This window comes from Urocampus carinirostris, chromosome 13, assembly GCF_059441175.1.
Source record: "Urocampus carinirostris isolate Australia breed hairy pipefish chromosome 13, RoL_Ucar_1.0, whole genome shotgun sequence".
NCBI classification, from domain to species: Eukaryota; Metazoa; Chordata; class Actinopteri; order Syngnathiformes; family Syngnathidae; genus Urocampus; species Urocampus carinirostris.
Genome location: NC_142361.1, coordinates 39,359,484 through 39,375,267, shown reverse-complemented (window position 1 = coordinate 39,375,267; position 15,784 = coordinate 39,359,484). Strand labels below are relative to the sequence as shown.

The 15,784-nt window shown below is 40.1% G+C and overlaps 1 protein-coding gene across 4 annotated transcripts in view; it reads right to left on the bottom strand.

Annotated features, from left to right (window-relative positions):
• Nucleotides 1-15,784, bottom strand: part of cfap46 (cilia and flagella associated protein 46) — a 135,772-nt gene that overhangs the window by 47,334 nt on the left and 72,654 nt on the right. For all 4 annotated transcript variants that reach the window (XR_015852520.1, XM_088351619.1, XM_088351620.1 and 1 more), the window contains 7 exons: nt 15,202-15,342; nt 14,921-15,121; nt 13,563-13,669; nt 11,784-11,966; nt 9,860-9,998; nt 7,036-7,230; nt 2,775-2,963 (listed from right to left, as the gene is read on the bottom strand). Coding sequence is in view for 3 of the 4 variants with exons in the window: in XM_088351619.1 (XP_088207745.1) it covers nt 2,775-2,963; nt 7,036-7,230; nt 9,860-9,998; nt 11,784-11,966; nt 13,563-13,669; nt 14,921-15,121; nt 15,202-15,342 (1,155 nt within the window). In the remaining variant the exon portion in view is untranslated. The remainder of the gene's footprint in view (nt 1-2,774; nt 2,964-7,035; nt 7,231-9,859; nt 9,999-11,783; nt 11,967-13,562; nt 13,670-14,920; nt 15,122-15,201; nt 15,343-15,784) is intronic.

The window sequence follows — 15,784 nt, the reverse complement described above, 5'->3', positions numbered from 1 at the left end:
TTTTCTGAAATTTATTATGAATTTTTTTGGGACCCGGTTAATGGGGACCAAAACCACCCGCGAAAAGTGAAAATCTGCGAGGTTGCGCCGCCCCTTCAAAAATGCTTTTTAAAAAAAAAAAAAAGTTTTTTTTTTAATTATTTGATTCTATTATTGTTATTTTTTTAGACCTGCGAAGCTCTGAACCCGCAAACGTGAAACCACGAAGTAGCGACGCCCCTTCAAAAATGCTAAAAAAACAAAAAAATAAATATTATTTTATTTTATTATTATATTTTTTTAGACCTGCAAAGCTCTGAACCCGGGAACATGGAACCACGAAGTAGCGACGCCCCTTCAAAAATGCTAAAAAAAAACAAAAACAAAAAAAAAACAAAAAAAAAAATTATTTTATTTTATTATTATTTTTGAGACCTGCAAAGCTCTGAACCCGCGAACATGGAACCACGAAGTAGCGACGGCCCTTAAAAAAATGCTTAAAAAAAAATATATATATTATATATATATATATATATATATATATATATATATATATATATATATATATATATATATTATTATTATTATTTTTTAGGCCTGCGAATCTCTGAATCCGCGAACGTCGAAGCACGAAGTAGCGAGTTCCCACTGTATGCCACTTGAAATTTGTCTCTCTCCCTGTCATGATTTGCCAGTTTGCCTCACCTGCGCTCACTCGTCTACCCCCAGCTGCCACTCGTTCCCTAATTCGCCCTCCTCCTATTAAAGCACATTATTCTCGTTCATTACTGGTCAGTCCGTCTGCAAACCTCAGTGCATGCAAGGCAAGCACGTTTGACTCTGGCTCCTGTTTTGATCCCGACCTGTTTTGATCCCTGATCCAAGCTCCGTTTTCCTGTCCTGGCTACCCATATTCTGATTCTGATTCCTGTATCGATCCCTGATCCAAGCTCTGTTCTCCTGTCACGGCTACCCACATCCTGATTCTGTTTCCTGTATCGATCACCGATCCAAGCTCCGTTCTCCTGTCCCGGCTACCCATATTCTGATTCTGTTTCCTGTATCGATCCCCGATCCAAGCTCCGTTCTCCTGTCCCGGCTACCCATATCCTGATTCTGTTTCCTGTATCGATCACCAATCCAAGCTCCGTTCTCCTACCCGTATCCTGCCCGATTCTGTTTCCTGTATCGTTCCCTGGCTTCCCGCTCATCCAGGCTACCCGACTTGTTCCAATCTCAGACCACGCTCCGTATCCCGTCCCGGCTGGCAGACTTATTCCGATCTCTGACCACGCTTCGTTCACGAGAACTTCCCGCTCCTCCTGCCCAGCAAGCACCAGATCGTTGTCTTTTTCCACTCGCCCAGACTTCCCCGAACCCTCAATAAAGCATTGTGGGAAACGTTACGCACAATGGGTCCCCTGCTTGTACCGGTCGTGACACTCCCACTGTTACTTAAGATCGTTTTGCCTCATTAAGACCATCATTTTTTCTGTCAATAACAGTTTCAAAACAAAGGTGCCAACCATTTTTGGTAAAAATGTCACCAAATACGGCAAACAAGAAAGATAAGGCTGTATTAAGGGAGTGCATTATGAGTGCACTGATCCACCTACCCCACCGCTCACCCAATTGCTGTGGGGGCTCGGCTGGCGTCTCTAGATGTTTACAGTTTGTTCTGTTGGTTTTCATCATTAAGTGTCCGAAGAGTCAAAGTATATTGCTTAGCTTCCATACACAAGATTGCATACAACCAAAACGAGATCTGGTGTGATACAGTGACTTTAAATTGTAGTTAGGACTAGACCAAATGTCTATGATGTCACCTTGGCTTTGCATAAACTGAAACGGAACAGAGAACATTAGCACCGTCAATTTTTTAACTACGATTCAGTTCTTAAGAAAAGAATGATAACTGGCACACAAGCCATACGTTCCTGAACCCTACTCTAAAAAATATATACAGTGGTACCCCGGTCCTCAACTGCCTCATTGCTCAACCAAATCGGTGTTCGACCAAAAAATGTGCGCAAACAATGTTTCGAAAATAGTCTAACCGAGTCGAATAGGCGCGAATTAGCCTAGCTTTAGCGCCACTTGTCTCGGGACCGTCAATGAGTGAAGGGGTACATCATTTTCAAAGTTATTTTTTCCTGGTTGGTGCTTTTGCGTTTTGAACACGTTTCTCGTTCGTCCGATGTAGATACTATGCAGGGACAGAAGGCCAGTACCTATTATTTCCTCTGCCGTCCTCACTACTGATTCCATCTTTGACAATTCTTTATGATTGACGCGACCAAACCAAACTGTGATTGACCTACTTAAAACAGATTCAATGATAGGACGGTAAAAATTGACTCCCAATGATTTGAGTTGACGAAGGAAGTAGAGCCGTTGTCTGGCTGACTTTAGGAGATCAATAGAATTGACAGTCCATGTGAGGTCAGCTGACAAGTAAGTACCTAGAAACTTGAATGACTGGACCAGTTTGACCTCGCTACCATGAATTGACAGTGGCACATGCTATTATCATCTCCTTAGTTTTACCTACATACAATAACAGATTACTCTCAAGACACCAGGCGGAAAGTGAATCAATTCCTGCTCGACAAGGAGTTGGAATTCGGTGCCCAACCCAAAATAGCCGTGGGTGGAACGGATTAAAATACTTACCATTGTTTCCTAAGGGAAAAAAAAATCGGTAATCAACCAACAACCAGGAACGCAGTATGGTTGAGGACCGATGAACCACTGTATATATATTTTTTTTTCGAAACTTCAATTTAATTTTGTACTTTGAGGTCTCTGTCCCAGAGAGAAGTCATATAAACAGGATCCTCTTGCACCGCCAGCAGTCTCAAGGTCTTCCCCATCAGGCTCAGGCAACGAGCTCTCATCTCCACGTCGTCCAGGGTGCAGGAGTTGACAGCAGTTAGCTGGCCCAACGAAGTCTGGCCTAATGTGCTGCCCACATTCATCCACTCCTGTTCAAGATCAAAGGATACCATGTCCAACTTAACCTCGTGTGTGATAAGAGAATTGTCCTTGTTATGGCTATTAAAAGGGAAAAAAAAAACAAGTCGGGTAATAAACGGAGAGCTTCTCGTTATTATTGCTCATTATCCACTGCGAAGATGGTGGGTGGAAGAGGTGGAGGGCGAGGCGGCAAAGTCTAATTAGAGAACGATTACGGTACTTAACGGCAATGTGCTCGGACAAAAATTCAACTATATCACCTCCGCAATTAGATTTATTAATTACATTGAAGCAATGCTTCTTCATGTCTAAACTTGTTTCCACTCTCATCATGAAATGCCTCTTCTCGTGCAATTAGAACCATACACAGGGTAGGATATCGAGATACTCATACTCATATGTTATTCCTGCAGTCCAAATTATTAAAATGAGATGATTTCTGCTATTAAAGGTCAACAAAAACATCCATAGATGATTCATTCGGAAAGAGGGAGATTAGAATTTAAGGGGCTGTAGTGAATTCCTAATCCCAAAGGTGAGAACCACCAGGAAAAGTGTGTGTGTGTCTGTGTGTGGAGTCAAACTTTGGACCAATTTTCAAGACGAGATTGAACAATGTCCAACTATTCACTTGTTCAAATTTAAATACAAAAAAACCTTCCTGGCGGAATACAGGGATGAAGAAAATCGGGTATGAGTGATACGAGAGATTGGGAATAGTGCATTGCATCCCGGAGCTACCCGGAGCTATCCGGCTTCAGCGCCGCTATACAGAGACACGAAAGCCTACGGGAATCGGAGAGGAGACGGACTCGCTAACACGAGGTGGTGTATCGCTGGACACACAGAAAAAGACTTCCATCTGCCGCAGGGATGTCGAACTTTTGGACTAGCGTGTGACGTCATCCACTCCGCTACAAGCACCCCTAGGGCATCATGTTAATCTGTTAATAAACAACGGGGTAGACTGCTGGAAGTGTGAATTTCCCTACGGGGATGAATAAAGTATCTATTTATCTATCTATCTGGAACTATGGTTAACTTTGTTGTTATTGTTGCTATTGTTATATCATAACGTTTATTATTAACATTATTACAATTGTTATATAATTGGCGTATTGAATAGGGAAGATGAAGGGATAGGAAATATAAGCATTTGCTTCTTACTACCCCTTTTCGAACATATGTAATATTATTTTGTTGTTGAGTTATTGTTTTTGTTCTATTTTATTTTGATGTTTGAATAAAGTTTTGATTCATTCATTCATTCGTCCTCAAGCTGTGAAAAATGAATGGCCGATTTGCTGTTTCAAGCGTCCAAAGCAATGACAGCATTCAACTTTGATCGTGCCGGTTGGTTTCATTTTACTGTTGCTCATACGTACACCGTACTAAATGGTGTAGTGTCAGTACACGTGTGCCATTACTGAATTTAACACACACGTAAGACATACCGGATCGGTCACGTGCTTTATATGCAAAATACGCACTTCACCCTTTAAAGTTCTCATGGTGTCTGTTACTCCTGTACGGGGAAAACTGAGTTTTGGAGTGGTTTGTATTTATGTATAGATGACAAAGTGCTAAAAAAACTTTTAATATTCAATGGGCATGGACTTGGTAAAACATGCAAGTGAGCAATTAGCAATATTCCTTTGTGCACCAGACGCCATTTTCAGAGATACCCTAAGTTGTGTTGATCAAGTGTTTGGGATCATGTGACCATTCAAGATGCCAACATTGGTTGTAAACAGATACAGTGGCTTGCAAAACTATTTGGCCCCCTTGAACTTTGTGACCTTTTGCCACATTTCAGACTTCAAACATCAAGATGAGAACAGAGGTCTGTTTAAAGCGCAGAGAGCATCATGAAGAACGAGGAACACACCAGGCAGGTCAGGGATACTCTTCTGGAGAAGTTTAAAGCTGGATTTGGATACAAAAATATTTTCCAAGCTTTAAAAATCCCAAGGAGCACTGTGCAAGCAAAAATATTGAAATGAAAGAGTATCAGACGACTGCAAATCTACCAAGATTGGGCCATCCCCCTAAACATTAAGCTCATACAAGGAGAAAACTGATCAGAGATGCAACCAAGAGGCCCATGATCACTCTGGATGAACTGCAGAGGTCTACAGCTGAGGTGGGAAAATCTGTCCATAGGACAACATTTAGTCGTATACTGCACAAATCTGGCCTTTATGAAAGAGTGGCAAGAAGGAAGCCATTTCTTCAAGATATCCATAAAAAGTGTCGTTTGAAGTTTGCCACAAGCCACCTGGGAGACACACCAAACATATGGAAGAAGGTGCTCTGGTCAGATGAGACCAAAATCGAACAATGCAAGAGGCTATGTTTAGCAAAAAAGCAGCACAGCTCATCACCCTCAACACACAATGCCCACAGTCAAACATGGTGGTGGCAGCATCATAGTTTGGGCCTTCAGCAGGGACAGGGAAGATGGTTAAAATTGATGGGAAGATGGATGGAGCCAAATACAGGACCATTCTGGAAGAAAACCTGATGGACTCCGCAAAATATCTGAGACTGGGACGGAGATTTGTCTTCCAACAAGACAATGATCCAAAACATAAAGCAAAAGCTACAATGGAATGGTTCACCAAAAACATATCAAGTTATTAGAATGGCCAAGTCAAATTCCAGACCTCAATCCATTTGATAATCTGTGGAAAGAACTGAAAACTGCTGTTCACAAACGCTTTCCATCCAACCTCACTGAGCTTGAGCTGTTTTGCAAGGAGGAATGGGCCAAAATATCAGTTTCTCGATGTGCCTGAGTCACTTGCAGCTTTCATTGCGGAAAAAGGTGGCATTACAAAGTATTAACTCAATGGGAAAACTATGGACTATGGAAAAGTTCTGTAGCGATTGAGACAAAGCACTTAGGTGTGTGGTGTCCTCTAATATGTCCGCCTTACAATGACACATACCGTAAATTTCGGACTACAAGCCGCTACTTTTTTCCCAAATGTTCAACCCTGCGGCTTATTCAGTGACACGGCCAATTTATCTATTTTTCTAACAACTTCTTAGCTTTGCACAAATTGTCTATATGACAGAGTTTGTTTCCGTTAATGAGGAAGATGCTTTTAATGTCGTCAATTATAAGGAGGAAGTTAAGGACGTTTAACCATGATTCTTACAAATACGGTATGTTTCTTTTTTTAACAGACGTGTTCGATGCGTGTTCCTAGTAGCGTGTTGCTACCTTTCACAGTCACGGTTTGGGATGAAAGTTATAATAATAATTAAATAATAATTTCCTTTGTATTGTCATTCTTTGTAACAATGTACACAGAACGAAATGTCGATACACCTGACCCGTTGTAGCGAGCCGATGCAGCCGCAGCCAACAGAGGGCGCCGCCATTTTACCAATTAGGTATGACTCGGCCGAGGCGCGAACCAGCGACCTCCCAGTCTCAAAGCGGGCACACTACCATCTAGGCTACTTATTATTATTATTAAAGCTTTGAAAACTCTCTTGGTGTCCCGTCTTTCTTTGTAAATATGTGTAATATGTATTTGCAACTGTATATTTTTGTAATGTATTTATTTTAGAAACTTACTCTGATATGTTTTGCACGAGCAAATGAGAAAGAAGGGGCGGGGCAAACGCGGGCTGACGGGAAGTGGAATAAAGGTAAGACGTGTTTGTGGACGCGGCCGACAATAGTGGATATATATTTTTCCCACCCTTACCTTTGGAAATATACATTTTTTTCACTTGGATTACTTTCAACGGGACCCGGACTCTGCAGATCTGCATCAAATTTTAAGTACCGATATCATTTTCCGTTCATTTTGCCGACTGCAGTTATTGAATTGTGTACTTTATATTTGGTTACAATCGCGGGATTCAAAGTCGGGTTTGGGTTAAGCCTATGATTGTGTTACGTGTTACAATGTGGGCGCATGCGGCTTATATACAGGTGCGGCTTGTATAAGTATAAAAGCAGTAATCATCTTAAAATGTGGTGGGTGCGGCTTATAATCAGGTGCGCTCTATAGTCCGGAATTTACGGTACACACATTATTTTGTGATTTCTAAAAAGTGAACCTGTTCAATGGAGTTGGTTTCAGGAATGCTTCGCATGAAATCCTCGATGGCTCTCTCAGCGATACTCTTATCCTTGACCAGGGCTCGATTTACGATTTCTTCACAATGCTCCTCAAGTATTGCCAAGCAAACATCTGCCAGGGTGAGACGCAAGCGTAAGAGAGTCCACTTGGGCGATAAAATAACTCCGCAGCTCTGGAAAAGACAAAAAAATACACAAAGAGGTCATACTAGAGCAGGGGTGCCAAACTCATTTTAACTCGATAGAACAAACATTCTGTCTGGGGCCGGACTAGTAGATTCAAGAGAAAGAAAAAGAGAGAGAAAAAAATAAGAGAAAGAGGGAGGGAAAAGAAGAGAGACGGCGGAACAAAGAAAGAGAGAGAGATAGCCTGAGGAAGAAAAGGTATGAAAAGAGAAGGGGGGAAAAGGGAGAGGAAGAAAGAAATCCAAAGAGAAATAGAAAGACAGAAGGAGAGGAAAGAGAAAAGCGCGAAGGGTATGGAGAGAGAAAGAAAAGAGAGAAAAGGAAAAAAGGAAGTTAGAGCAAAAGATGTTAAAAGACACAGAGAAAGAGACAAAGAGCAACAAAGGAAGAGAAAAAGAGACACAGAGTGAAAGAGACGGATACATAGTGGGAGAAAATGGTATGGTATCTATCCATCTATGGTATCTATCTATCTATCCATGGTATCTATCCATCTATCTATCCATGGTATGTATCTATCTATCCATGGTATCTATCTATCTATCCATGGTATCTATCCATCCATCCATCCATCGTATCTATCTATCCACGGTATCTATCCATGGTATCTATCCATGATATCTATTCATGATATCTATCCATGATATCCCTCCATCCATCCATGGTATCTATCCATGGTATGTATCTATCCATCCATGGTATCTATCTATCCATCCATGGTATGTATCTATCCATCCATCGTATCTATCTATCCATGGTATCTATCCATGGTATCTATCCATGATATCTATCCATTATATCTATCCATGATATCTATCCATGATATGTATCCATGATATCCATCCATCCATCCATGGTATCTATCCATGGTATCTATCCATGGTATCTATCTATCCATGGTATCTATCTATCTATGGTATCTATCTATTCATGGTATCTATATATATGGTATCTATCTATCCATGGTATCTATCCATGATATCTATCCATGATATGTATCCATGATATCCATCCATCCATCCATGGTATCTATCCATGGTATCTATCTATCCATGGTATCTATCTATCTATGGTATCTATCTATTCATGGTATCTATATATATGGTATCTATCTATCCATGGTATCTATCCATGGTATCTATCCATCCATCCATCCATCGTATCTATCTATCCATGGTATCTATCCATGATATCTATCCATGATATCTATCCATGATATCTATGGTATCTATGGTATCATCCATTCATCCATCCATCCATCTATCCATGGTATCTATCCATGGTATCTATCTATCCATGGTATCTATCTATCTATGGTATCTATCTATCTATCCATGGTATCTATATATCTATGGTATCTATCTATCTATGGTATCTATCTATCTATGATATATATCCAAGATATCTATCTATTTATCTATCTATCAGTGGTATCTATGGTATCTATCTATGTATCTATCTATCTATGGTATCTATCTATCCATCTACTAATTATTATTATTTCTCAATTCAGTCGACACACATTTCTTCCCCAAAAATATGAAATATGCATTTTTTTTTAAAAATACCTAATATTATAAAGCCACAAATTCAACCGCTGTTGGTACTTGAGGAAAGATGCCTCAGAAAAGAAGGGCAGCAGCGCCATCTGCAGGGCACTTACTGTTACTGTTGTTCCGACAACTTGATATCGAATGGGAGTGCTGATTTCAAATCAAACTTGGTAGTCTAGTAGGTAATAGAATTTATTTATTTATTCATGTTTTAGTGACGAGAGTCTTAGTTTTTTAAGACATTAAAGTTAATGGGCACAATTTAAAATGTTTTAATATACCCTAAAAACAGTCAAATAATTACAGGGAGTAGATTATTTTCAGATCCAAGATTTCTTGTCGGATTAAATCATCTACATAAAACTTCCCCTTTACTTGAATACAAATGTTAAATGTTGACATTGTGATTCAAGACTGGATATTATATTTGTATTAAATGGGTGCCTTACAGCACAGGTGTCAAACGGGTGGCCCGCGGGCCAGATCAGGCTCGCTAATGGATCGAATCCGGCCTGCGAGACAACACCCAGAGAAGCGCAAGAGAGAAACAAGCTGCAGGTTGAAATATGTCAACTTGATGCCTCTCACAAAGATACTGTACCCCCCCCTCTCTCTCTCTCTCTCTCTCACCCCTTTTCGCCCACTCTGTCTCTGTCTATTTCACTCTCTGTGTCTCTCTTTTTCTATTCCTTTGTTGCTCTTTCTCTCTCTGTGTCTTTTAACCTCTTTTTCTCTAACTTCCTTTTCCCCCTTTTCTCTTTCTCTCTTCATACCTTTCGCACTTTATTTTGTTTTCTCTCCTTCTGTCTTTCTATTTCTCTTTGGATTTCTTTCTTGCTCTCCTTTTCTTTTCCCCTCCCCCTCCTTTTTATCTTTTGTTTCTCATGCTCTCTTCCTCTCTCTTTTTCTTTCTTTGTCCCGCCCTTTCTCCCTTTCCCTCCCTCTTTCTCTTGTTTCTTTATATTTTTTCTTTCTCTTTAATCTACTAGTCCGGCCCCCGACAGAATGTTTGTTCTATCGCGTGGCCCCCAGAGTTAAAATGAGTTTGACAGCCCTGCCTTACTGCGTCTTCAAGTTGGAGGAGGTCTTCGGCGTTGAGGACCACACACTCTTGTTCTGCGATGGCCGACCGCATATGGGAGAGACCATCTAGCAGAAAACGCTGCTTCTCTTTTTTGTCAGTAGCCTGGTTGGCCAAGAATCTTCCGATGGTAATATTGGAAAACCAGAACAAAAAGCAAAACAGTATTTTAAGAGGTAGTTACAAACAAGCAAAACTTTAACCAAAACTGTCAGGTTTAAATTGTCGTGTCCAGCATGGTCGCCGTGGTGACCGGCTGGCCCCGCCCCCTGGGCACGGCTGCAGTAGATCAGCTAATTTGCGTATGTGCTACTTAAGGGTTTTGCGGGTGGTGGCTCATTACATTTTCTGTCTGCATTTCCCATTCTGTTTTGCTCTGTCCTGTTTCGTTTGAGTCGGAAGAAACCTGTGGTTGCACGTTTTTTTGTGAAAGCCTGTTTGTTCTGTCTTGTCCCTGAGTTTTGGACGACTTTTATTTTGGTAAATACAAGTTTTGATCGACAACGCAATTGAGTTCTCCCTTCCTGCCTCCTGCCTCCATTTTGGTCTCGTCCACCCCGTGACATAAATAGTACTTTAGAAGTTTGTAATATCAAATATCAACTGTCATTTTCCACAACAAAATGCCCTACAGCAAAATTCTCCCTATATTGGTTCAAATATCAGTCCAAACTCTAAAACAGTTAATCACATGGGATATAACATGAATCCGGTGGCGGGGGTAGAAACTTTTGGAGCGTCGCCCCAAAATATACGCAGAGAAGGAGATATGGCAAAGAGGGAACCCTCTTTATTGCATTTGAGCAAGCAACGTTCGTTTAATGTTCGAGCAATGTTCATTCAAGCAACATTCATCGTTCTTTCTTTTCACGTTAGCATTCATAGTGTGTTCAAACTATGTTTTTTCCGGCCCGGATCGCTCGGCACAACAGCTTGTGACCTCCTGCAATAACACGTTTTCTGCCAGATGTTTACACACAATAGGCTATTGTCAACTCCAAGGCTGCTGATTTACAGTTAATCCACAACAAAACCTATGGTTATAATGTTATAATGTGTTCCAAACTTCCGAGATAAAAACATTAAAGTTGTAGATCCATATCAAACATTAGTAACAAAATTCTATAAAATAAGTACTACATATTTGTGCATAAGATTAAATCATCCATCTAGGGACAATTTGGACCGGCCAATTAACCTGTTTTTGGAATGTGGGAGGAAACCGGAGTGCCCGGAGGAAACCCACACAAGCACGGGGAGAACACGCAAACTTCGCACAGAAAGGTTGGTAGCTGGATTTGAACCCATGACCTCAGAACTGTGCCGCACACGCGCTAACAATAGGATGAGGGACGGATGGGATCGATACCGGATACAGGATGCAGGTTGGTTCTGGAACAGAACAGGGGCCAGAGTCAAAATGCTTGCCTTGCAAGTGCGCAAGTTCGTTGACGGACCGACCCGGTGTGAATGGAGTACTGAGTTTAAAGGGCAAAGGGTAATCTTGACAATAACGAGGGGCAAAAAGACACAATGTATAACACACCATAACGTTAAAATATCGTAAACTACTGAAGGATTCTATACATTTGACTATAAAGGATTTCATATGACTGAATACAAGTTACATTTATTGAGTTTAATGCTGTAGTTATTTACTGACTGCGCCTTTATACAACGAGAAGTGAAAGTTCAGGGCAGGCATGAGTGCTGGAAGATGTTGTCTACAGAACGGGACGTACTGCTGATGGTGAAGCCCAGGGGGGGGCTTCCTCGGCACGCCCATGGGAGGAGTTATTTTTGCCAGTAGATAATTAGACCAACAGTTAAAAACAGATGCTCTAAACAGGATATTCTTATGGAACATGGAAACTCTCACAGCCGCTAAAATGAACATCTCACTGACCTGAGACCATACGTGCACTCTTCATGGCTCTTTGCAGCATGAGGTCGATAGTTGAGTTGCGTAAAAACCTTGGCGCATTGGCCTAGTGTGTCACAAGCGGCTTTCAGCATTTGGAGTTCTTTACCGGAGAGTGCGACGCCGGGCTCGTTGCCGGAAATGCCGCGTACGCACTCGACGGCACCCCTGGAAACCGGAAAAAATCAAATGATTGGATATATACGGTAATCCCTCGCTATAATGCGGTTCAACTTTTTCATGAATTTTCATACCCTAAAACGAAGGAATGTTTATAGGTATTACGGAGTTTTATTTGTTAGAATAATGCTTAGGCATGTAAAAAGTGTTGGTTCTATGGTTTGAATGTATTATTATGTTTGTATCATAATTGTAATTTCAGATTTGGCCCGTTTTGTTTTTTGCCAAAAAATTCCTTTTTATTATTATTATTTTTTTTATTTATATTGAAAAGAAAATAAACGTTTTTTTCAGGTGCTTTATTTTTTTTTAAACTACTTTTGTTTATTTTTGTTTTTTAAATTTTCTTTAGAATTGTTCTTTCTTGCTTTTGGATTTTTTTCAAAATTATATATATATTTTTGGACTACTTTTTTTTATTTGTATGTTCTGTTTTATTGAACAATTTCATTCAGAATTTTTCTTCTGTTTTTTTTTGTATTGTTTTTAAATATAATTTTTCTTTCTTGTTTTGCGCTTTAATTATTTTTTTTTCCAGTGATATTTTGTTTTCTTTTGGGAATTCCGAAAAATTGCATATTACAAATATTTATGTTTATAAAAAAGACCATTACTCTAGGATAAACAAAGCAGCTTGAAAAATAATTCGTTCGTGAAACCTGTTTGATTCCAAGTAAACAATAGGGGGGGGGGGGGGGGGGGGGGAGAGAGAGATTAAGAGAGAGAGAGAGAGAGAGAAAGAAAAAAAGAAACAGAGAGAGAGCGAGAGAGAGAAAGAGAGAGAAAGAAAGACAGAGAGACAGAGACAGAGAGAGAGAGATAAAGAGAGAGAGAAAGAGAGAGACAGAGAGGGAGAGAGAAAGAGAGAGAAAGAAAGAAAGAGAGAGAAAGAGACAGAAAGAGACAAAGAGAGAGACAAAGAGAGACAAAGAGAGAGACAAAGAGAGACAGATAGAGAGACAAAGAGAGACAGATAGAGAGACAAAGAGAGACTAAGAGAGACAAAGAGAGACAAAGAGAGAGACAAATAGAGAGACAGAAAGAGACAAAGAGAGAGACAAAGACAGACAGAGAGAGAGAGAGAGAGAGAGAGAGAGAGAGAGAGATAGATAGAGAGAGAGAGAGAGGCAAAGAGAGAGACAAAGAGAGAGACAAAGACAGAGAGAAAGAGAGAGACAAAGACAGAGAGAAAGTGAGAGAGAGAGAGAATGAGAGAGAAAGAAATAAAAAGAGAGAAAGAAAGAGAGATAGAGAGGGAAATAAAGAAAGAAAGAATGAAAGAGAGAGAAAAGAGGGAGAAAGAAAGAGAGAAATAGAGAGAGAGAGAGAGAAAGAAAGAGAGAGAAAGAAAGAGAGAAAGAGAAAGTGAGAAAGAGAGAAATATAAAGAGAGAAAGAGAGAGAAAACAGACCAATCAAGATTTGTCAAAAAACAAAGAAATATTAGGCTAAAAGATAGTAGGGTTTTGCTTTTCTTATTTTTCTCTTTTTTTTTCAAATGAATGCAAAGCACTTTCGAAATCCAACACCGAATTGAAACGGGTTTTTAACGCATTTAATAAAAAAAGACTTTTCTGGCAATTACCTCATCTCTAAGGACAAAATCAAAAATGTGATCTCCGACACCCGGTTGACCCGCTGCTTGAGAACCACTGTCAAAGCCTCACAGCCTTGCTTGATTATCTGGTCGATCTGTTCAACATAAATGAATGAATGAATGAATGAAAACTTTATTCGAACATCGAAATAAAAACAGAACAAAAACAATAACTCAACAACTTTGTTTTTGTAAACAGACAACATATTTTACAGGTTTTTTTTTGTTGTCATAACATGAATTTCACTCTCTCTACCCGTATTCTGTATGGTGTACTGTATATGATAAAGATAAGACCAATTTGTTGAATCGTCTCATACGTGTTCAAAGAAATGCAGGAACCAAATGACGTAAGAGGGAGTTCTTTTTTATTGATACACAATTTCAACAAGAGACTCAGCGAATCACAGATATGCGCGGATCTTTATAGTTTTCAACATAGCACGTGTACCCGGTTTGGCCCCGTCCCTTTTCACGCCTGAAGGCCTACATGCCCAGGGTTCCGTCCTTATTTGGAAGTGTTTTTTAGTTTATGCCAGTGTATGTCACCCTGCCCTTTGCTGTTATCTCTTGTCCTCCCTTAAGGAGGATTGTTTATACTAATTCGTCCGCCGAGACCTTCCCGAGATGTAAGAAACATTACTCCCAACTGTAAGCAAGTCTTTCTACATTTCTTTCTAATTGTATGCAAATCTATTCTACAAATGCAAGTTTATTTTCTACAACATATACAGGGGGGTATACTGTATACCTCTATACGTTTTTTAAGCATTTTTGAAGGGGCACCGCTACTTCGCGGATTTTCAGTTTTCGCGGGTGGTCTCGGTCCCCATTAACCGCGATAACCGAGACTTCACAGTATTTCCAATCTCACTTATATCCCATTTTCTTCATCCCTGTATTTCGCCAGTAATGTTTTTTTTGTATTTAAATTTGAACACATGAAGAGTTGGACATTGTCTGATCACATCTTGTAAATTGTTCCAAAGTTTGACCCCGCACACAGACACACACATACTTTTCCTGGTGGTTCTCACCTTTGGGATTATGAATTCACTACAGCCCCTTAAATTATAATTTCCCTCTTTCCGAATGAATACTTTATGGATGTTTTCTGGCACTATGTTTTTGTTGACCTTAAATAGCAGTTGTGAAATGAAACATTTTATTAAATCATCCAATTTTAATAATTTGGACTGCATGAATAAAATATTGGTATGATCCCGATATCCTACCCTGTGTATGGTTCTAATTGCACGTTTTTAGAGGATAAAAGTCAACTTTTGTAATCATAAATGTCTGTTTAGCTCAAAAAATATTGTGTCTTACCACAAAATCTTTTTTACCTTGGTTTGTGCATCTTGGGTTCTCTGGCCTACTACAGCTTCAACTTTCGTGAGGGTGAATTTGTGCCAAAAGTATTCATCTCCACCCAGGACCTGCGCCTTATCCAGAAGGTAAAGAGCCTGTGTGTGATTTTGCTCCACACAAGCTAAACCGGCCATACTGAGTAAAATTCTCGGCATGGCGGTCTGGTCATCAAATTCCTAATGAGATTCAACAAAGGAGCCTTGAAGATGACCAAAGCTGACTTTTGATCATTCCGAAATTTCGTTGATGAACTCACCAAAGCGACCAATTGAGCTTCTGCAAGGAGCTGGCGAGCACCTTGGTATAGTCCCATTTCCAGGCAGACGTCCGCTTTGTCAACCCAAATATCCAAACGAATCAAGTTCTTCCTCTGGAGATGGGACTCCATGTCAGAGTTCTAGAAAGGTACAAAAACAATTACCGTAAATTCCGGACTATAGAGCGCACCTTATTATAAGCCGCACCCACCACATTTTAAGAGGAAAACCGATTTTGTACATACACAAGCCGCACCTGTATATAAGCCGCATGCGCCCACATTTAAACATGTAACACACACACAAAATTAAACCAAACCCGACTTCAAGTCCCGCGATTGAAACTAAATGTCCTTCATTAAAGTCCACAGTCCAAAAATCACAGCCGGCAAAATGAACGGAAAATGATACCGGTACTTAAGGTTTGAGTCCGGGTCCCGTTGAAAGTAATCCAAGGAAAAAAGTGTATATTTCCAAAGGTAAGGGTGGGAAAAATATATCAGATGAAGACATTTACTTACGCAACTCCTTTTTCTTTAACCAACTTTTTACCCCCTCTTCTTTCCTTGTCTGTCCCTCACC